The 19204-nt window shown below is 34.8% G+C and overlaps 2 protein-coding genes and 3 long non-coding RNA genes across 10 annotated transcripts; 3 read left to right on the top strand and 2 right to left on the bottom strand.

Moving 5' to 3' along the window:
• Positions 1-24: 24 nt before the first annotated feature.
• On the bottom strand, positions 25-19007 carry LOC100747918 (mitochondrial carrier protein Rim2). Of its 6 annotated transcripts, none has more exons than XR_001101973.3 (7): positions 15940-16218; positions 14041-14226; positions 12673-12947; positions 5481-5599; positions 3030-3243; positions 2106-2592; positions 25-2032 (listed from the first exon to the last, which is right to left on the bottom strand). XR_001101973.3 is itself a non-coding variant. In XM_033318678.1 (7 exons), the coding sequence occupies exons 1-6, from the start codon at positions 18788-18790 to the stop codon at positions 17129-17131; spliced, it is 1248 nt and encodes a 415-aa protein (XP_033174569.1). In that variant the 5' UTR covers positions 18791-19007; the 3' UTR covers positions 14134-14226; positions 17126-17128. The 6 variants fall into 6 exon arrangements, 4 of the variants coding, with proteins under 4 accessions (XP_012236201.1, XP_033174570.1, XP_033174569.1 ...); XR_002945883.2 differs by lacking the exon at positions 25-2032 and adding an exon at positions 2818-2947 and having other exon boundaries at positions 2452-2592; XM_033318678.1 differs by lacking the exons at positions 25-2032; positions 2106-2592; positions 3030-3243; ... (1 more) ...; positions 12673-12947; positions 15940-16218 and adding exons at positions 17126-17395; positions 17454-17801; positions 17877-18104; ... (1 more) ...; positions 18434-18590; positions 18741-19007 and having other exon boundaries at positions 14134-14226.
• Positions 3839-5474, bottom strand: LOC117151194. Its single transcript, XR_004460946.1, has 2 exons — positions 5251-5474; positions 3839-5180 (listed from the first exon to the last, which is right to left on the bottom strand). It is a non-coding gene; the product is annotated as an uncharacterized LOC117151194 (long non-coding RNA).
• LOC105680241 (peroxiredoxin-5, mitochondrial-like) lies at positions 6377-7239 on the top strand. Its single transcript, XM_024364786.2, has 3 exons — positions 6377-6635; positions 6767-6872; positions 7017-7239. Exons 1-3 carry the CDS (start codon positions 6460-6462, stop codon positions 7215-7217), a joined length of 483 nt encoding a protein of 160 aa, XP_024220554.1. The 5' UTR covers positions 6377-6459; the 3' UTR covers positions 7218-7239.
• Positions 13518-14458, top strand: LOC112212093. Its single transcript, XR_002945884.2, has 2 exons — positions 13518-13854; positions 14057-14458. It is a non-coding gene; the product is annotated as an uncharacterized LOC112212093 (long non-coding RNA).
• LOC117151193 lies at positions 15697-16021 on the top strand. The gene is made up of 2 exons (XR_004460944.1): positions 15697-15829; positions 15918-16021. It is a non-coding gene; the product is annotated as an uncharacterized LOC117151193 (long non-coding RNA).
• Positions 19008-19204: the final 197 nt, after the last annotated feature.

Below are 19204 nucleotides of genomic sequence, written 5' to 3'. Positions count from 1 at the left end.
TAATTTCCCAAATACCAAACTCAGCCGATAATATATGAAAATTAAAAATCACAGCTTCTTCATCTTTACTGATCATTGAAATCATCATAAACCGAACAGAGACAAACCAAATTTACTCAGTGCCAATCTTAGCGTACAATTCTCCTAGCTCTGACTCATCGATTCGACACAAATACAAAAATAGTACTTATGAAAAAAGTTTTAGACTAGTTTTCAAAAAACCTGAGCCATCGAATTATCGTCATCTTACAAAACGGTACAAACTAAGAAACAAATTAGAATCTTAGTTCGTAACATCAAGGCAAGAAAAGTATAAAAATTAAGAAGCTACGTTACACTCCCGTTTTTAATATTGAACGGTATTAGTTCGCAAACGTAATCGAACTTACGAACATTAAAATATCTCTCAGTAATAAAACATTGTTAATCCTCTCTTACGTACATATACATATGTGTGTATATAATATACATATGACTTTAACATTTTATCTCATCTGCAACGAATCATCATTCTTAACAACAATATATTTCGACATAATATATCTCTAAGTGCATAGTTTATATAGATATTACCGATTCAAAAAACAGGATAGCAGCTATAAATGTTTTTCCCCCTAAACATTGCAGAAAGAGAAGAAACATTTTTACTATATCATTTTTATCTTGACTGGAGGCGGTAGTATACTCGAAAAAATACAAACAGTCGCAAATCTACTAATATATGTAACATAGAATGTGATTTACTGTTTTATATACACAACTTCTAGATTATTATATGATTTTATGAAATTGTCGATCGGTAATATTTGACATGTTCAATATAGTAAATTTTTTCTCTTCATTGTTTTACAAGTTTTACATGCAGAAAAAGACTGTTATCCAATTTTTATATACATTTTTAATTTCTTATTTTTTTATTGTTAACGTAATTGATAGCAAAATGTTTTTATTTAAATAGGCTTTCTACGCAAAGAAAAAGTTGAATTTCGACGTTTAAGCGCTTCATGAAAAGATTATTTAAAAATAATGAAAAGTGATTTATGTCATGACGGACAACAATAGTAATAATAATAAATCTTCCTACTCTAATATGAATAGAAGCAAACACAATAATCGTCTACCCTTATCGTCTTGAAAATTTATATTTATGATGATATCGTTCCCTAACTTTCTTTTTCGTTGGGAAGAATAGCACAAGACAATAGTCATACTTTTTTTTAATCATTAACCGGAATAATGTATTGATAATTAATAACAAAGTAGAAATGGATACGAAGAATCCGACGAGAGCAACCTGTCTCTAACACCATACTTAACAATAACTTTTGGTTTAAATCAAGTGTACATGTTGCTCTAGAAAGATCGCAATACTGTATCAGATGGAAATGAGTTGTTTCTACCATACTGAAACACGAGGACCATGAATTTTAAGTATTTAACCTTAGAGGTCATTTTTTTTTCTTTTTAGATTACGTTAATTATAGTTAATCAATACAAAATTAGGCCAGAGAGTTCTTCTAAGCTACAATTGAAATTCAATTTTTTCCTCATGTTTCAAAAGTCTTTAGAAACAACTAGAGACCAAACTTGATCTTTTGGCACTACTGTTATTGCCAGTCAACATAATTCAATCATTTCATTAACCTGTTAACTGGAAAAGACAAAATTATCAATATTTTCAATTTAATAATTTAACTGTGATACATTATAATTATACACATTTTCAAGAGATAAATCAAATTATTTCACCTTCTAGTAATTCTTAATGTTATCTTTTAAAAATATATCTACATTTGTAAGAAACAAAACAGATTATTTGTTGAAAACAATTTTCCACAATGAAAGTTAGCCAGTTAGCAGATTAATGGTAACGAGAAGGTGACATAATCTTACTCTCGGCGCACTCTGAGTCTATGTAACCGACTCGTTTAATCCAGCTTCACGATCCCCGCCTCCGTGTGTGTGTATGAATGTGTCGACGAAGGTACAGACAGACAGTTTAGGCTGTTCCTCGCGTACGTACGTACGCTACCTGAAAGGAGGAAGGACTACTTTTTGCTACGCTTACAGACCACACAGCAGCGCTGTGATACCTATTTTGCTACCTTCCATATGTTCAATTGGACCTGGCCATCATGGTCCCCAAGTTCGGGAACGCGTGTCCGAATGGCTTCTCCCAACGTCTGGACGCTCTCTTGAATGGCATTGTTGTTCTTGTTGTTCATTTTCTTTTTTTCGAAACAGACGTAACTTTTTCAAAACTCGCCACAAGATGCGAGCTGTTGGCCCATTATTCAGGGGCCGTGAGTAAGTCCTAGGCTAATTCTCGTTTACCCTTCGGTTCTGTGTAGAACTTGGACTCATTGCCGTTGCTCATGTTCATCGCCTGTTCGTGAAAGTGCCTGCTTAGCAAGTATACCACCGCTTCGTATGTTGCCATTATAATCGCCGTATTTGGAATTTGTCTAATTAGGTGGGTACCGAGACCACGGTATAGACCGTGTAATCCTTCCTCAGCGTGTACAGTCTTCAACGTCTGCCAGAAAGCCTGGTACTTAGTACCTTCCTCTCTAAGTCTTGTCCTTGCTACTTCTGGAACAGTTCAAATTGTTTTAATTACTATATCTTAGTTTAACCACGTCAGAGTTATTTGCTTAAATTGGAATGATCGTTTCTTTGATTTTAGGAACTCGTTGTCAGGAGAAATGGAAGTTAATTGATACTAAAACTGTTCTATTAAAATAATTAAAATAAATGTATTCCTTCTCCAAGCAACTAGTCCTCTTTTTGAGATTCTGATACATTAAGCGCAGTTACACGTGTGGTGGAGACGTGTTGTACTAGTGCGCAGGATGTTTGCAAGAACTAGAGAGGCTTTTGCGAGTGAGGAAGTTCGCACAAACTGGGTGCTTTGATCTTGAACCACAGCCAACTCACTGAGCAATGCCTTAAAAATAGAGCATAATTGATGGAAAAAGCAGAAGCTTGCATTTCGTGATGGCAGAATTATACAATACAGCCGATCTTACCATGGGGGTAAGCGATGGTGGAGGCGATCGTTTTTGAGAACGAGCCCGCCGCCATGAATTCTAAGAAATCGCGCAATGTTTTGCGATTGTCTGCGCTGCTGGGCTTGTACGTCGCTAAAGAGGCCTTCACGGCCTCGTAGATCACAAAATGTATCACAGTCTCGCTTATTCCTACGTAGGAGGCTATAATGCCTTTGTAGAATCCCAGGATACCCTGAAAATACAATATATAGTCTTAACTCGAGTTTCATCAACCATCAAGACTTATCATAGTCCTAGTTTCCTATGGAAGGAACGTGAGATTGTCTGATGTTGTTAATTGTTAGTCTTGGGTAATTTAAAACACCCAGCCTGCCAACAATGAGAACTGTAACTAAATAGCCAAAGAATAATTCCTTATTTTTAAACTGGTAAATATGTCATACGAGAATCTTCTTTTCAAATATGTATATTCTTGACACGTTACGGTCAATTTGTTGGCAAAATGAGTGCGCTGCTTCGCTATATGCGTAAGAAGCTCAAGAAAATCAGAGTATCATGAATTTAAAATTAAATATTCGATAAAAACATGATACATGTATTTATGCATTCAACCAGTTTGTTAAACTTGTCAAAGGATTAAGGAACATACTATGTTCTCAATAAAGAAATTATCTGAAGAGTGCGTACCAGAGATATTTGCACTCAAAGATAAGGCAGATATTAAATTTCGAGGATGAATAATAACTTGATACAATTTATGATCGAGCTATCAAAATTAACCTTCCTTAGGAGCCACCATTCACGCTGTATTACTTTTTGATTGCTAATTTTCTGTCTCTGATTCGCAAGCACGCGATAGTGGAATTTTCCGTGAATTAAAATTATTGACTGGATTTATATTAGAAAAGAAATCGTAAAAGTATAATATTCCAATAATTTAATTAATATCTACATCGTAAGTGCTTCAGAAAATGTTGACCTTTTTGTTTGAATATGAAATTCTCTGATTTTCAGGAACAATATAGTATAGGCGAAAATGGAACTCGCTAACAGATATGATAATACAAATAGACGTAGAGAAGCTAGAATGGAAAGACGTGGGTTATGAACGGAGGATTCTATCGTAGAAAACTGTCTACCTAATCAACCTTATCGCTGCATGTATACGCGTGTTGTGCGATCACAGCGAGAGAAAAGCGAAAGTATATAAATGGCGACGTAATATTGCACCATAGAAATTGCTAGAATCTCCCCCCCCCCCTATAATTTCTAACAAACTGTTCATTTCTTCTCGCGATTATTATTTATGAGAATTTTCTTGTTTCGTCCAGTCTTTTAATGATAAGTAGCCAAAGTGCTGAATTCTATTAAAACTTATAGTTTTTTTACGCTTTGGTGTATGCTTCATACATAATATTATTAGTTCCTTTTTACGTAACAACAGATCCAGTTTCTTTTTATTGAACGAAAAAAACAATACTAACATAACTTAGACGCCGGCTACAAAAAGCCCGACAGCATGACGCAGTATGAACTAATAGATTACTTGCCATAAAGAAAAACGTTGTTTTCTCATCTAAAAGATATTTTCGGCGCATTTTAACTATTCGTAGTTCGTAGGGACAATTTTAGAATTGGCTCTGCTGCAATTGCGATGCAAATGCGACGTCTGCGAGACGTAATCAAACCATACGAAAATGACACCACGATTTGACATGCTAAATAAATTTTGTTTACATTATAGTAAGTGTTGGAAGAGCTCCTACTTAAATTATGGTTCTAGATAACGATACGCGATTTTATCATTCTGTAATGAATTATGCCGAAAATCTTGAAGATCCAGATATATTTGGCACTCGGATCCTATGCATCTATAGTCGTAAAAATATCGTTGGCTACCGAATCGGGTTGTACATTGTATGTCGTGACAGTTGCGACACTATGTTATGTTGACTTTCGATCGACAACAGGTTTAAGGTCTCGCATTTCCTAAGCCTCAGAACCAGTTTTAATTTAAAGAAAACAAATAAGATTGTTGTATAGCATTCACCACGTACTCTCCGTTCTTTATAAGTACAATCATCAGCCTCAAGAGCATACTATTAAACTCTTTCATCCTTGCTCTTCCAGTCCCAAGAGGGATCTACAATCTTAAATATACCCTGCTTCCTAAAATCAGAATACAGTTAATATAGCTCCCCTGTCCGATGTCAGGAACATGTGGTTTAGAGCTCATTACCCCTATAGTATTACAGAGACTATCTAATCAGTGAATTGATGATTCAGGATGCAACAGTGTCGACCACAGACCGTGTACCAGTGTGTTTGACTGTGGATGGTGGGGAAACTTTCCGATGATACGCTACTGATCATTGCAATGGTATAATAGATTAAAAAAAATCTTCCAAGATGTTCCAATATGACATGTCTCATGGAACGAGGAGTGTCCTCAGAAGAGAATTTTCGTACCGATTGGCGATATATCCTTTGCACACACCCCATCGCGGTGATTTTGTTTGTTCGATGGTCCAGCTGCAGCCTGGTCTTCACGAACCAAATAGGATTTGTCAACGTGCATGCCACGAAACCTGAAAAATGAATGCACGTGTCTTTAATCCGATCAGTACGTGTGGGGCGAACTGCGACTGTCTGAGCCCTCTTCAAGAGCTAATTTACTGGCTCCCTAAAGTCTGTTTCTCGAAGATGGTCTTTGGAGAAGCGATGCTTAGACCGCCAACGCAACGTGCCAGCTAAGAAAACATACTAAAAAAACAAAAAAAAAAAATCCAGGAATATCCTCCTGAAAAAAAACAATTCGATATTTACATCCAAAGTTGCAGGAATTTATCTCTTTTCAAATTGATCTAGTCTCGTGCTACGATATTCCAAACAAAAGAACTGGAGAAGAATAGAATAGTAAGATGCAAAACTGCCACGCTGTATTTCCTGATAATGGTCTAATTTTAGACCGTAGACCTTTAAAGAGCCGATTAACAGATAATAAATTCGGTTAAAACAAACGCTGTGGAACGACTATGACCACAGATAACTCGATCTTCTAATGTCTATGGTAATTCAATAGCAGTTGCGTCATCCATCTAACAAGCAACGAATACATTCGAGCCAAGAAACGAATGGCGGGTTGAATTCTTTTTCGTGAATCCAAATCTAGTCTGTCGCTGGCAGAAATTCCCCGATCGATCCACTGATTCCTGTAAACATGCCAACTTCTAAAATTATCGTACTTACGACAACAATCGATCTTTTCAATGGACAATGAAATGCGATGAAGTCAGAAACGAATTTATACGTTAGATGTTCAGCCCATCCACGTTTACGAGAATCGAGGACGTCGAGTTGAACAAATGAATCGATAGTTATTTCACGTGTTCCTAATCACTCTGAAATCAGAGGCGAAGTTCAGAACTGTCCTAGTTTTTACGCGGAAATGCCTGCAATTAGAAAAGGCGACAGATTGCCCAGTGTGATCTTATACGAAGCTCTACCGGAAAATCGAAGAAATATTCTGGATCTGGTTGCTAATAAGAAAGCCATCATCTTTGGAGTCCCTGGAGCTTTCGTTCCAGGATGTTCTAGGGTCCATCTCAGAGGATTTATCGAAAAGTAACGTCTTCGGCATAACTGTTAACTCTCTTGTAATTATTATCGTGACTTTTGACTGTTGCAAAAAGAATTTCAGAACACGAGCGATAATTTCACTTAATTTTGTAACAGAAACTTGTTTGCTAATTCAGATCGACAAACCTGAAATTCTTTGGCTTTGAAGAGATAATCTGCGTGTCTGTGAATGATCCATTCGTGATGTCTGCTTGGGGAAATGCCAAAGGAGCAAATGATAAGGTACTGACGTCAATGAATGATAATGACTTTCTAAGATTTGTAGGGTTATTGGCTCCGAAGCTGAAACATAATTTTCTGTATGAAAGTAATAAGAGCGACTTTCACTTAAGTATAGTATAAGATAGAAGATTCGTTGAAATTTAGGTGAGGATGCTGGCAGATCCCACGGCATCATATACCAAAGCCATAGGAATGGACGTGGATATCCCGGAATTGGGAGGCACCAGGAGTAGAAGATACTCCATGGCTACCGTGAATGGCATTGTAAAAGAATTATTCATAGACGCACCCGATGTGAAACTTATGTGCTTACAAACAGATGGTGTTCCTACATATTGTACTTAGCATAGGTGTAGCAGCATAAGAATAAAAGTAGTATTTGCAGTTACTCGCGTATTATACAAGAATGTGGATCATTTATCGCAGCATAGAAATACGTAAACATCTTCTTCCTAACGCTAACATTTAATTGTACAATAGAGTTTTAGTAAAAAAAGAGGTTGACCTCTTTGTTTCATAATCAGTTAGCTGTGTTTGACAAGTATACTCGCCATCGCTTACTCTTTGCGACACATTTTAAGTACACACTTTTGAAAGAGGTCGCAACAGCTAACTGGTTATATTCGATGCGATTTTCTTCTTCATATTCTTTAATAATATCTGCTATGATTAATGCTAATAATGGTACAATTTCACGAAAACTTTTATCCTTTTTTATGTGATATGTTAAATCTCATGGTGTACTACATATAAACATATCGGCGTCAATTACCCCTGGTATTAATTATACAAAATAAATCTATTCTGCAAGTTCGAAAAATTAATTTCCAAGAATTGCTGGAACGCAGAATGTAAATTCTAATATTAGCGAGGATCTGGAAATCAGACAATTTTTTGCTAAAAATCTATTGTACAATTACATGCTATTGTTAGGAAGAAATTATTTATGTATTCTTTACCTATAATAAATAATCCATATCTTAGTACAATGAGTAATACAGTATTACCACTTCCTTTTGTACGAAGCATACAAATACAGAGATACTGCTGTGTCCGAGTATGAGTAAACTGACAAAGTTCAATTTCCAAAATCATCCGACTTAAAGATTGAAAAATTCCAATTGTTTGATTTACAAAGCTCGAAGTCCAGAAATTTTCTGTTTATTAGTAACCCTATTCCCAATAATTTTCTTTGCAAAATTTCCTTGAACTTCTTGTCTTAAATTCATCGAATATACGTAATATCTTAGAACGAAGTTACACAGGTATATAATCAAGGTCACAGATAACCTAAAATAAGCTGTAAACAAGTATCGCTTAGCGCACACAGTACGCAGCGCTCGGCATTCCAATGGAGTCCGGCAATTGATGACTTCCCGCGTGTATACTTTTGCACGTTGTCACAAGTGCAACGTGATTCCATCGTAAACACGCTTCGTCAATTTTCATCCGACAGCGTTGCGAATCAGAATACGCGATTATACGCGATTAACGTGGCGTGTTATTCGCCATACACTTCCGTAAATTATTGCGAATTATAAATTTATCTTATCGTAACGGCACGCTCACGCTGATCTGAAAAAAGAAGCAAATTCTTACTGAGCAACAGTTTGTCCTCATCTTTCACGTGTTTCATAAATACAATAGTAACGTAAAATACATTTACGACGATATTTCTTGTTTATTAATCCTTCATTTTCCGTACATATACGGTCAAGACGTCCGAGATAGTTTTAAGGCTGCTTCTATGCGTAATGCCATGTTACAGCTATTTGACGTTCTTTCGAGTACTAATAAGCAGATACTTGAGTTCAGCAGAATCTGAGAAATACTAACTATTTGACCTATCTCACTGTCGAGGGAAACACTAGAAACACCGCCGCATATCGATTCGAAGCGCGAGATTCCTAGGTGACACACTTTGGGTTACTTTGGATGCTGGACTTAAAGATGCACTGTAACAGTTATAGTAGTTTTGCTGAACTTTCGTACTTGAAAGATTAATATTAATATTAACTTCAGGATTTAAAAGACATTAAACCGTGGCAACCAGATATACAGTGGCTCAGAAAAATATTTTATGTACATATAATGTATATATTTTGAAATGTCATTAGCGCTACAACGAGACAAGATTAATATTGGATGATTAATATTGGAAAAATTAGAAACGGAAATGTATATAGAAGTTACAAAATATTTATTTAAAGCATATACTTCGCAAGAGCTACCAAAATATGTTAACAGTCAATTATTTACCACATTAATAAGACACATATATAATAATATCATATAGTGAAACCATTTTCATTACTATTTATACGTTTAAGACTACTATTCATGCTCTATACTAATTTTTCATTTGAGCGTATATTTGCGATAAAGGCCTTATGCATTTTCAGATTGGTTTCAAATTTTGCTATTATAATTAGGATAGTAGTGTCTCGTTACAATGCTAATGAAGTTTTAAAAAGTTCTGTACACGGCATAGTATTATTTATACTGTAGGTTCACAGCCTGTTATAAACGAGGTTATCACTATGCACGTATCCACTATATATATCGTACATATATATATATATAAAAATTTATACATATCAACACATATACATATACATATACGCAGTACAATGCACATAGTATATACATAAAAAAGTTCTGTAGTAAATGTTCGAATACTTTCGTGAGCCACTGTATCTACACCTCATTATCGCTACATGTATTTCAGTATTCCAAATATTCCAGTGTTCACTATTGCAAATATTTTAAATATCCCTACGTTTCCAATATTGAAATATCTCGATCTTCATTATTCCAATATTCTAACATACCAAGATCTCCGATACATTAATTCTCGCATATTCCAATCCAAGTGTCACAGTAGGTTAATAGCATTTCAAGATTCGAAGGACGCGTGCAAAATGCTTACGTAATCCGGACGCGTCGCGTCGCAAGCGATGCACCGGTGGTAAACAGTGCGTTGGCCGGGATGATTGCCTGCGTGGGTCATTACAAACTGGGTCAATAGAACGGAATATCTGCTTGCAAACTCAAGACTCGGCCAATAAACAATCCCAGTCTTTAGTGACCAATTTATAAATTACGGAAAATTTCTTTTCCATGTAAACATTCAAAATATGCTACCTAGTAACTTCATCAGCTTAGAACTAGATCATATACTTGACAAAACACCCGAACTTGCAATTATACGCGTTCGATGATTTCCATAATCGCTCCTATTTGAACAATATCTTTCTCAATTTCGTTGCACATCTTAGCTGCAAGTATACGATCGCATTTGTTATGCACCAGTGATGTAAATAGAAATTTGCATAACGTGTATGCGAAGCATTATCGGTCGCGTGTCAAACCAATCGCAGTCAACCAAATAATCGCAGTCAAACCAATCTCGAGAAACATCATACAAAGCGGAAACTAAAAATCGGAAGAGGCGTAGCGGCTTGATAAAAAGTTTGACGAGAACAATGCTGTCGCCAGTCAGGTAAAAGTGGTGTTTCATTGAAGAGATCCGAGAGTTCTCGTAGCAGTCTTCTATTTTTAACATCGAACAGCCATGTAATTTCAACGATCGCTCTACCTGTCGGCTATTTACGACTTAAACCGACAATTCATAAACCGTGCTTTTTCTCTAAGCATTCATTACCAAGTATCCGTGATCTTCATTATCAGATGTAGTTGAATTTTGGCTAAAATTACGTAGAAAAATGACAAACACGATATATTTCGTTTGATTTTTCAAGAAAAAGCATAAATGAAATTTAAGAAGAATAAGATAAATATGAAATATTGAAACAGATATGAAATATTAAAAATATACTTAACTCCGTGTTTGATTATATTGACTAAAATATTCAGGTCAATTTTGTTATCCAGTCACTAATAAATTTTCTTTATCAAGAATCTTTCAGTCGTGAAATCGCAACATAGTCACGAAGCATCGCGTTCCGAAAATGATCTAGAGGGAAAATAACGGGAAAATGAGACTTCAGGAACATCAAATTAAGCCTTTCTTGTCACATGCAACCATGATGCAAGGACGCATGAGAGCCATAAGTATTACAACAGCGAGTGTTTCAAAGCCATTTGGATGCAATTGTACGCAGATGAAATAAATCGTGAAGAAGGAGCAAGACTGACAGATCGTAAGCCTAACAGAAACGGAGAATCCAGCGAAGAAGATTCGAAGTAGTAGAGGAAGATACAGAATATTTGTTATTTCGAGAAAAATGTGCAATGGAAAAGTAAAATCTAAGATTCTAAAAATTATTTTTAGAATTTAGAATAGATTTTTAGAATTCTTTAAGCAACTAAGTTCCATTTGTCTGAAAAATCAAGACATCAAAGAAATGAAACGAATGCAAAAAATTAAAAAAATAGAGCGTCAGTTTCGAATTATGAAATCTTAAGTTGTGTAGTCACTTCGAATGGGGAAAAACTGGGTCACTGGTACGGGGCAGCTGATGAAAAATCAGCTGTTAGGCGACTACGTGATCAGCCGCACGTTTTCGACCAAGCAGAAAGGAGGACCCTTCGAAAAGGAGCTTACGTGCCATCAGACGCATAAACTAAGTTACATACCGTAATAGGGCTCCTTTTCTTGTTTAACCAATTTTATTAATTACTGGCTCTACTGTGGATTGTTGGATACAGTGAGTGTTACACACAGCACCCCTGCAGAGAAATTAGTATCCAAAAGAATAATCTGGCACATGAAGTTCTGTTCTTTCCGGATAAGAGTTATCTGCCAATTAAGCAAGCCAAGCAGATTCTTCAATTAATTGCAATTACTCATCACAATTTCTGAGAACTAAAATAAACATCGCTTAATTTATCATATTATCAATGTCAAACAACAATTTTCATTCAGATAATTGACTTTATATTATGCAAACGTTTATAGAACAAATTGATGATAAGAATTCCTGTGTAAGTATTTCGAGAGATTCCACGAGGACACAAATTCGCAAGGATTTTGTCTTTTGTTACACGATAACTAAATAAGATAGACGATGTGAATTATCAAGCATACAAAATCGAATGTTATCGCGTTAGAAGAGATCAGAAACAGCAATGATTGGAACCAGTTATTTACGGCAGTCCATTCAACTAGATAACAACGAGTGACGTGCGACATGACCCCACTGAGCTCCTTATCAGTGGACGCCTTGATTGTTCTGAGAGAAAAGAGACAGACTACGCGATCCTAATGCATTGTGCCTGGTCGGCCGATGCCTCAGCTAGATCTTCATATATACATACATACATCTATTTCTGTGCTCAGCTATTCGTCTTCGTTCTATTCAAAGATGCAATTTTGAGCTTCAATCATTATACTTGCTCTTTTCATTTTCCACTACGTAAATCGCCAAAGGTTTCTTTGATTCGATGGAAAACGATCAACGTCGATGGTACTGTCAATTTTCTAATTTGTATAGCACTGTGCTTTAAAAAAGTCGCTCCGTAAAGACCGATTTGAATGGAAAGAAATTTCATCCGAAAATACATTGAAACGATAAAATAGTCCTTAATAATCCCATTTGTGCGGGCATTGTAGCAACATACCTATTTGTGATCTATCAAATTATCATTCATATAATCATCTGTAACGCACAACACATTCGAGCTTTCAAGTAACGCTTCTCAATCATTCCTCCTCCGCTTAAGACATACATTACATCACAGCAGTAGCTAAAATCAATCACATCGGAATCAAGCTGCAGCAGAGCCGATGAAAATACGAGTCTGATCGATAAGAACGGAAGTAGAACGATAAACTTACCGGCACAGAATGCGGAGAACACGTGCACAACAGCGGTGTCCGGGGGGAAGATCGCGTTAAACGCGACTTTGCTTTTCGAGTAGGCGCAGAAGTAGATCGCCCTGGATGGTGCGACTCCTACGAGATTGGGGCCCAATCCTTTGAACAGGGCACGAGTACCTTCGTTCTTTACGATATACTTGATGCATTGGTATACACCAGGCGCGGAGTGACTATGGGGAGAACCTCCTGGAGAAGAGGACGCGCCAAAGTGAGAGAGAGCAACCAAAGCGTGCCTGGAATCAGTATGGTGAACTTCGATTAAATATTAAACATACAAATAAAGTTACATTCATTTTTATTCTGTTCTGCCATCGCAGCTTTTTCAACGATATTTTCATATTTTTCTCGCCTCACAAATTAATCTAACATGTACAGAGTTAAACTACACTACCGACCATAAAGTACAGGACATCGTTGTATTTATTAAAAATACCCTATCAAGTTTTATTATATCTAGTATTTTATATTATATGACACGCATGATACAAATGATGTAAAAAGTTAGACTAGACGATAATACAATAAATATAAATTGAAAGCAATGGAAAGTATTTAATACTTATGGCTAGACTGCGGAAGATTAAAAAATCTACAAAATGCTTGCAACATATAAAAATATCCGAAGTATTTAAAGTAAACTTATTTATTTGTTGTAATATTTAATAAACAAACAAGCATTTAGATTCTGTTTCTTTAGGTATATTCATAAAAATATGAAATTGCATGAATATCTGCAATCTACTTATGGGCAATAGTGTGAATCAATTAATTCTATAAAAAATTGAAAATTAATGTAGAAGTATTGGAAGCTTGAATCCTTGAGAAGAACACACTTGTCAGGATTTCTAGAATCAACAACGCGACGCATATACTTGGTCGAGGCTTTATTTTTAACCAGGCATGCCGCGAATGCAGGAATTAGTTGAACATCAGCGCTGGACCATCTCGGACGTGTTCGGAACACGTTCGAACATCACGTAAATTTAGTTTGCATGCCCCATCTTCTCTAATGTCACAATCATTGTACAATTCAAAATGTCCCGACGAAGTAAACAGGGTTTCAAACGCAATTAGCTAATGTATAACATAGACAGGCATGAGACGAGAAGAAATATGATCCGCTGAAATAACGATAAGCAGGTTTGTTGCTTCGTGAAGGAATCGGTGCTCCGAGTATCAATTCGTGCTCTTCATTTTGAAAACAAATTCGAATTTCGATACTAATCTAAAGTTGATCTACATTTTTAAATAATCTAAAAGAACAACAGTCATAAATTGTTTTCGTTATAAATCTAATTAATTATACAGAGGTATTAATGAAGTTACCTTGTATACCCTCCAGTGCACAGTCTTCTCCTCTGTTCCGGTTTCGGGAAACTTTTGCACGTTACATGACCCGAAGTGAGTTCCTTGTTCACCGGGGGTGGATAGAAGCCGGATGAGGAAGATTGTAAACGAGTTTTAACCACTTCTAAAGGGCAGGTAACTATCGCACCGGTCGTCCCAGCCACTCTGTGAAACAAAAAATCCAATTAATAAGAAATGAATGAAGAGATCAACAGGAAATTGATACGAAAGGTCGATAAATTGAAATAAAGGACAAAATTGTATACGTAAAAAACTATCTTTTCTCAGACATTTCGTCTAATATATGTATGTAACACTACGATGTTAATACGTATGTATATATGATGACAAATTATTTGTAGCATTATTCGATGGAATTATATCACTAAAATATCAATATGTTTGTAAATTGATAATTCATATATTTATTACGCACCAAGCGAAACATATATACTACACCTGTACAAAATTGTCAATCAAACGTAATAAAATGAAACTAATTAAAAACATTTAAAACAGATTAAAAAGTAGAGTTGGCATAGTGTAAATGAGAAAAAAATTTGTAACGCTAATCGTTTGGTCGAAAACTTTCTACTAAGTATGATTGACTTATGTTAACAAGACGTGTTCTACAATTATCAACGCACACTATGATTAGGATGTAAACATATTCCTAAATTTGTAATTCATATGTCACACAACAAACGAGACGTATCGCTTTTAAATACAAAAATTCTTGAATAATCGAATTCAGTTTCGATAAAGTTTAATGAATTCATATACAAAGGCTCAGTGACTTTTAATTAGACAGAACATTTTGAAATCTCATTAGCATTCTAACTAGACACGACTATCGTGACTATATTGGTAAAATTGATAACGGATCTGAAAATGTATATAGAAGTATATATAAATGTATATAGTATATAGCTACAATATATTTACTTGAAACATATACTTCACAAAGATTTCTGAAATATTTGTAAAGTCAATTACTCACTATATCAATAGGCCACAATATATAGTGAGAACATCGTCAGCACTATTTGCTTAGATCTGCTTATTCATGCTGTTTACTACCTTTCTAATATGCGTACATCTGTAATAAATGTTTTGAGACTTTTACATATATTTACGGATTAGTTTCAAATTTTGTTATTGAAATCATGACAGTCGTGTCTCATTACAGTGCTAACGAAACTTCAAAAAGATTCGTATAATGCACATAGTATATTTATAAAAAAAATTCTCTGATAAGTGCTCAAATATTTTCGTAAAAATATTACTGCAAATGGTAGAACGTTTAAGAAACGGTTTGAGAAAGCCATACGTAGATTCGTCGTAAAAACATGTACCCCTCATTGAGAAGCCGGTTATAATGCGTATTATACTAAGAGCGATATTATTTCGATCTAGATAGGAATTTCGATGATATACATCGCAGCGAGACTCAACATAGTCGTGAAAAATTATCTGACACAGGCCGAAAATAACATCGTAGCTTCTAAATTTGAGCGATCAATTACGCATAAGCAAGACATACACGAGCTAGTCTGAGAATGACGTAACAACCGCGAGCCGGCGAACAATGTCGCAGCATTCAACATTACGGAATTCTCCTGAGTCACGTTTCTATAGAAATTTCTAGGAATGCGCTTGTCCAGAAGCGCACAATATTTTTATAAATTATAACTACTGCGCAAAACGCATGTACATCTATTTTGTTAATAAATAATTTTCGTCGAAATAGCCGGCGTCAATCTACGACGTAAGTTCCTTATCTTAATTTGTTATTTTGTTATATACAAGTTCCTAATTCTAATCTAAATTCAATGAATGTCGAAATTAATATAAAGGAAAAAGACATGAGAAACCCACCCTCCGGCGACGAGATGTATCGCGGTATCGCGATCCAACATTCTTCCACTTAATCCTGTCACTCTGAGAACATTAACTTCGATAAAATACAGAACAAAAAATACACTGTCAAGTTCACATGCGAGAAACGCAGAGAAATTGCGTACAATTGCAATGTATTATTCTTTCGATAGTTAACTTGGCTCTTGTCTCGACAATCAAATTAAAAAAGCGCGAACGAAGAACACCACTAATACGTTCAACAGCCCGGCAACAACTGATTGCATTGATCGCAACCGTATGGCGCACCGTTTACCATAGCCTATCACGAAACTAGAGAGGTCGTGACTACCGAATGCTTCGCACCTCGATATCGAAGTAATATCGAGATTCATATGGCGGGAACTTTGTAATTTGAAAAGAAGAATGTTCAAATTTGTACCCCTTTAGATAATTAAAATTCTAATAAGAGATCATTCTATAAATCTGAAGGTATCATTAAAATACATAATTCAGAACAAATATGATGGGTAAGCTGTAAAAGACGTAGATGAAGTTAATGGTGTCTTGAAAGACGAATTGGAACTTTCTGACTTCAAAAGATTATAACTTCGAAATAAATGCATGAAATACAAAAATTCGAATGCTATTTTGTAAAGAAAAGTCGGTACTTATATAGCACGTAAAAACACATTGCTCAAATTATTAATTAATAACAAAACGCGACAAATTAAAGTGTGGTATTACGAGCAAATATTCTAATAACTTCTATAACTTACTTCTAAAACCAAATGAAACGTATTAAATGTACTTCGAGACGCTGTCAACCTCATTTACATTTTTTACAACCTTCCCATCACATTTACTATAAATGATTGTATTTTTATATCTTATGATTTAGAATGATGTCTTACTAGAATTTTATATCTCTGAAGTAATACAAATTTAGCTGTTCTCCTTTGAATCATTATTTACGAGAGTTTCCACTCTAATGACCTCGATGACCTTCGTTACAGTTACCAAAAGTTTTCACAGGAAGGGAAAATAAAAAATTAGAAAGATTTAAATAAAATGCACACATATCTTTATGTCATAAAAGCAATGTATGGTATGAAAAGCATTAAATAAATATAATACTAAATCTTTCATTGAGTTAAGACTAAGTACATTAAAAAAGTAAAAAAGTCCAAGAATTAGAGAAAAATACCTCTTAAAATACCTCCTCTGTATGTTCCTTTTCTCTTTCAATCGCTATGTGCATGGCTCTTAAAAATCGACTTAGAGTACACTTTTTTGTTTTCAAATGAAAAGCATGAGCTAAAAATGGTATTTTTCTTAAAACACGTCCACTTAAGTTCACACTCTCTTGACTGAGCTCCATTAATTTAAGACTGTTCTTTGTCTGAAATGTTTCCTCATAGCCCATCTTTTTTAAGCATGATAAATCATAAATTTCTTCTGGTTCCATTAGTTTTGTCTGAAAAAAATGAAAATAGTATATTTGACAGAATAGGAAAACATATATATTTATTTACCCTCATTAATTCTTTAAGACAGGAAGTATAAATTTTGTATATAGCTTGATGCGAAGGAGGTCCAATATATTGCTTCATATCTGTTCTATCGACGAATGCTATGTCAATGGCTTCTGATAAATTGCTAGTTGTTAAAATTAAAATATTTGGATATCGTTTTATTTGGTCTAGTTGCGTTAATAAAGCATTCACTACTCTTATGGAATCAACGGGTTCCGATCCGTTATTACAAGTTCTCCGGGTATGCGCCAGGGATTCTATCTCATCGATCAAGATACAAACTAATGCTTGCGGATTTTCTAAAAGACTTTTTATTTCATTGAATAATTTCATAACCAATTTGCCACTCTGCAAATAGTAATATTTTTAATTTTATTATCTACTAATTAAAAAAATTTCCTTAATAAGTTATTGTAATATTACCTCTGAAAACCACTTTGAAAATAAACTATGGCTATTTATCTCAATAAATTCGCCATGTGTAAATCTATTACCTAAACGAATAGCAGCCTTCTGAGCAAGGGCTTTACATAAACTAGTTTTTCCTGTACCTGGTGGCCCATGTAATAGTACCACTTTGTTCCAACTTATGATGTTAGTATTAATATTATGATCTGCAAATATCATTGCTGTTTCCACAAAGTGAAGTAGCTAAAAAAGAAACAAAACATTTTCAGGTGTTATGAAAAATTGAGCTAATTATAAGATATTCAACTAACGTTATCCTTTATATTGGAATCAAAATAAAGGCTCTCCCATAAATAATGAAATTCTTGTGATGGTAATATCCAGTGGGATGAGGCTGGAAGATTTTCTCCATCATTTTCCATTGTCTCCGTAGCTGCAGACTCTGTGGTTAATCTATATGTATGAAACTTTAGAGTAGCTCCTTGCACTTTCATGTGAGTTCTCTGTAACTATAAAGTTCGTATTACTAACGCTCTTTGTGTATGCAATTAAATTTACTTTCAAATTTTTACCTCTCCATGACTGCAAGTGCATATTATAGAATCAATATGAGTCTGCAAAGTGGAGTTTGTCAGGTCTTTTCCATACATAATGATATCTAAAGCAACATCCTCTAATGCATTTATTTCAGCATATACTAAATTCTCTATTTTTTCTATAGAAAGTGTGCTGAAAGTCAAATATTATTATTTATAATGGATTTAACATTCAAAATATAGCGCACAAAGTTGATAAAAGAATTATATTCCAATTGAAACATAAATTATCGTAATCGTACAAAATCGTTAATTGTAAAAAAGAGAACTACGAAGGTGATACCTGTCGATATTTTGACAGATTTCCACGTGCAAAACATCGGCTCCTTCCATTTTATTTTAGCTTTTTACTTTTCGACACTTTTCCAACACTTTAGGAATTGATTAACAATCTTTTTAATACAGAGCTAAGATCTTAAGAAAAATACCAAACTGCATACTCCAGAACAATCAAAAATTCAAAATGTAATTTGGAACTGGTTACGCAGGTGTTTCCAACCAATTGTCAAATATATAGTGATAGAAGAAAAAAGAGAGGAACGGAACAGAAGGAAGTTTAAATCTGATTTTCAGCGAACGAATTTAACGTAAAGGCAAAGAAGAGAGAAAGAGTTTAAAAGAGAGTCCTATGAAGGAGGATGTCATCGTTTTGATGTTACTAACTCCTTTATTAATATTATTAATATTGTTAATACTATTCCCTACCTAATATTTATTCCTTTATTGATATTAAATATAACATATTAT

Source organism: Bombus impatiens, unplaced genomic scaffold, assembly GCF_000188095.3.
Source record: "Bombus impatiens unplaced genomic scaffold, BIMP_2.2 scf_0107, whole genome shotgun sequence".
Classification (NCBI taxonomy): Eukaryota; Metazoa; Arthropoda; class Insecta; order Hymenoptera; family Apidae; genus Bombus; species Bombus impatiens.
This window is presented reverse-complemented; position numbering and strand designations above follow the sequence as displayed.

What these genes read in the sequence shown, in the direction of transcription:
- LOC105680241 (XM_024364786.2), top strand. Translation starts at nt 6,460, where the DNA reads ATGCCTGCAATTAGAAAAGGCGACAGATTGCCCAGTGTGATCTTATAC. An exon ending in CTCAGAGGATTTATCGAAAA is followed by an intron (nt 6,636 to 6,766) that starts GTAACGTCTTCG and finishes TTGCTAATTCAG; the next exon opens with ATCGACAAACCTGAAATTCT. An exon ending in CCAAAGGAGCAAATGATAAG is followed by an intron (nt 6,873 to 7,016) that starts GTACTGACGTCA and finishes GTTGAAATTTAG; the next exon opens with GTGAGGATGCTGGCAGATCC.
- LOC100747918 (XM_033318678.1), bottom strand. Translation starts at nt 18,790, where the DNA reads ATGGAAGGAGCCGATGTTTTGCACGTGGAAATCTGTCAAAATATCGAC. An exon ending in ATTCCAATATAAAGGATAAC is followed by an intron (nt 18,105 to 18,172) that starts GTTAGTTGAATA and finishes TTTCTTTTTTAG; the next exon opens with CTACTTCACTTTGTGGAAAC. An exon ending in GTCTTAAAGAATTAATGAGG is followed by an intron (nt 17,396 to 17,453) that starts GTAAATAAATAT and finishes CATTTTTTTCAG; the next exon opens with ACAAAACTAATGGAACCAGA.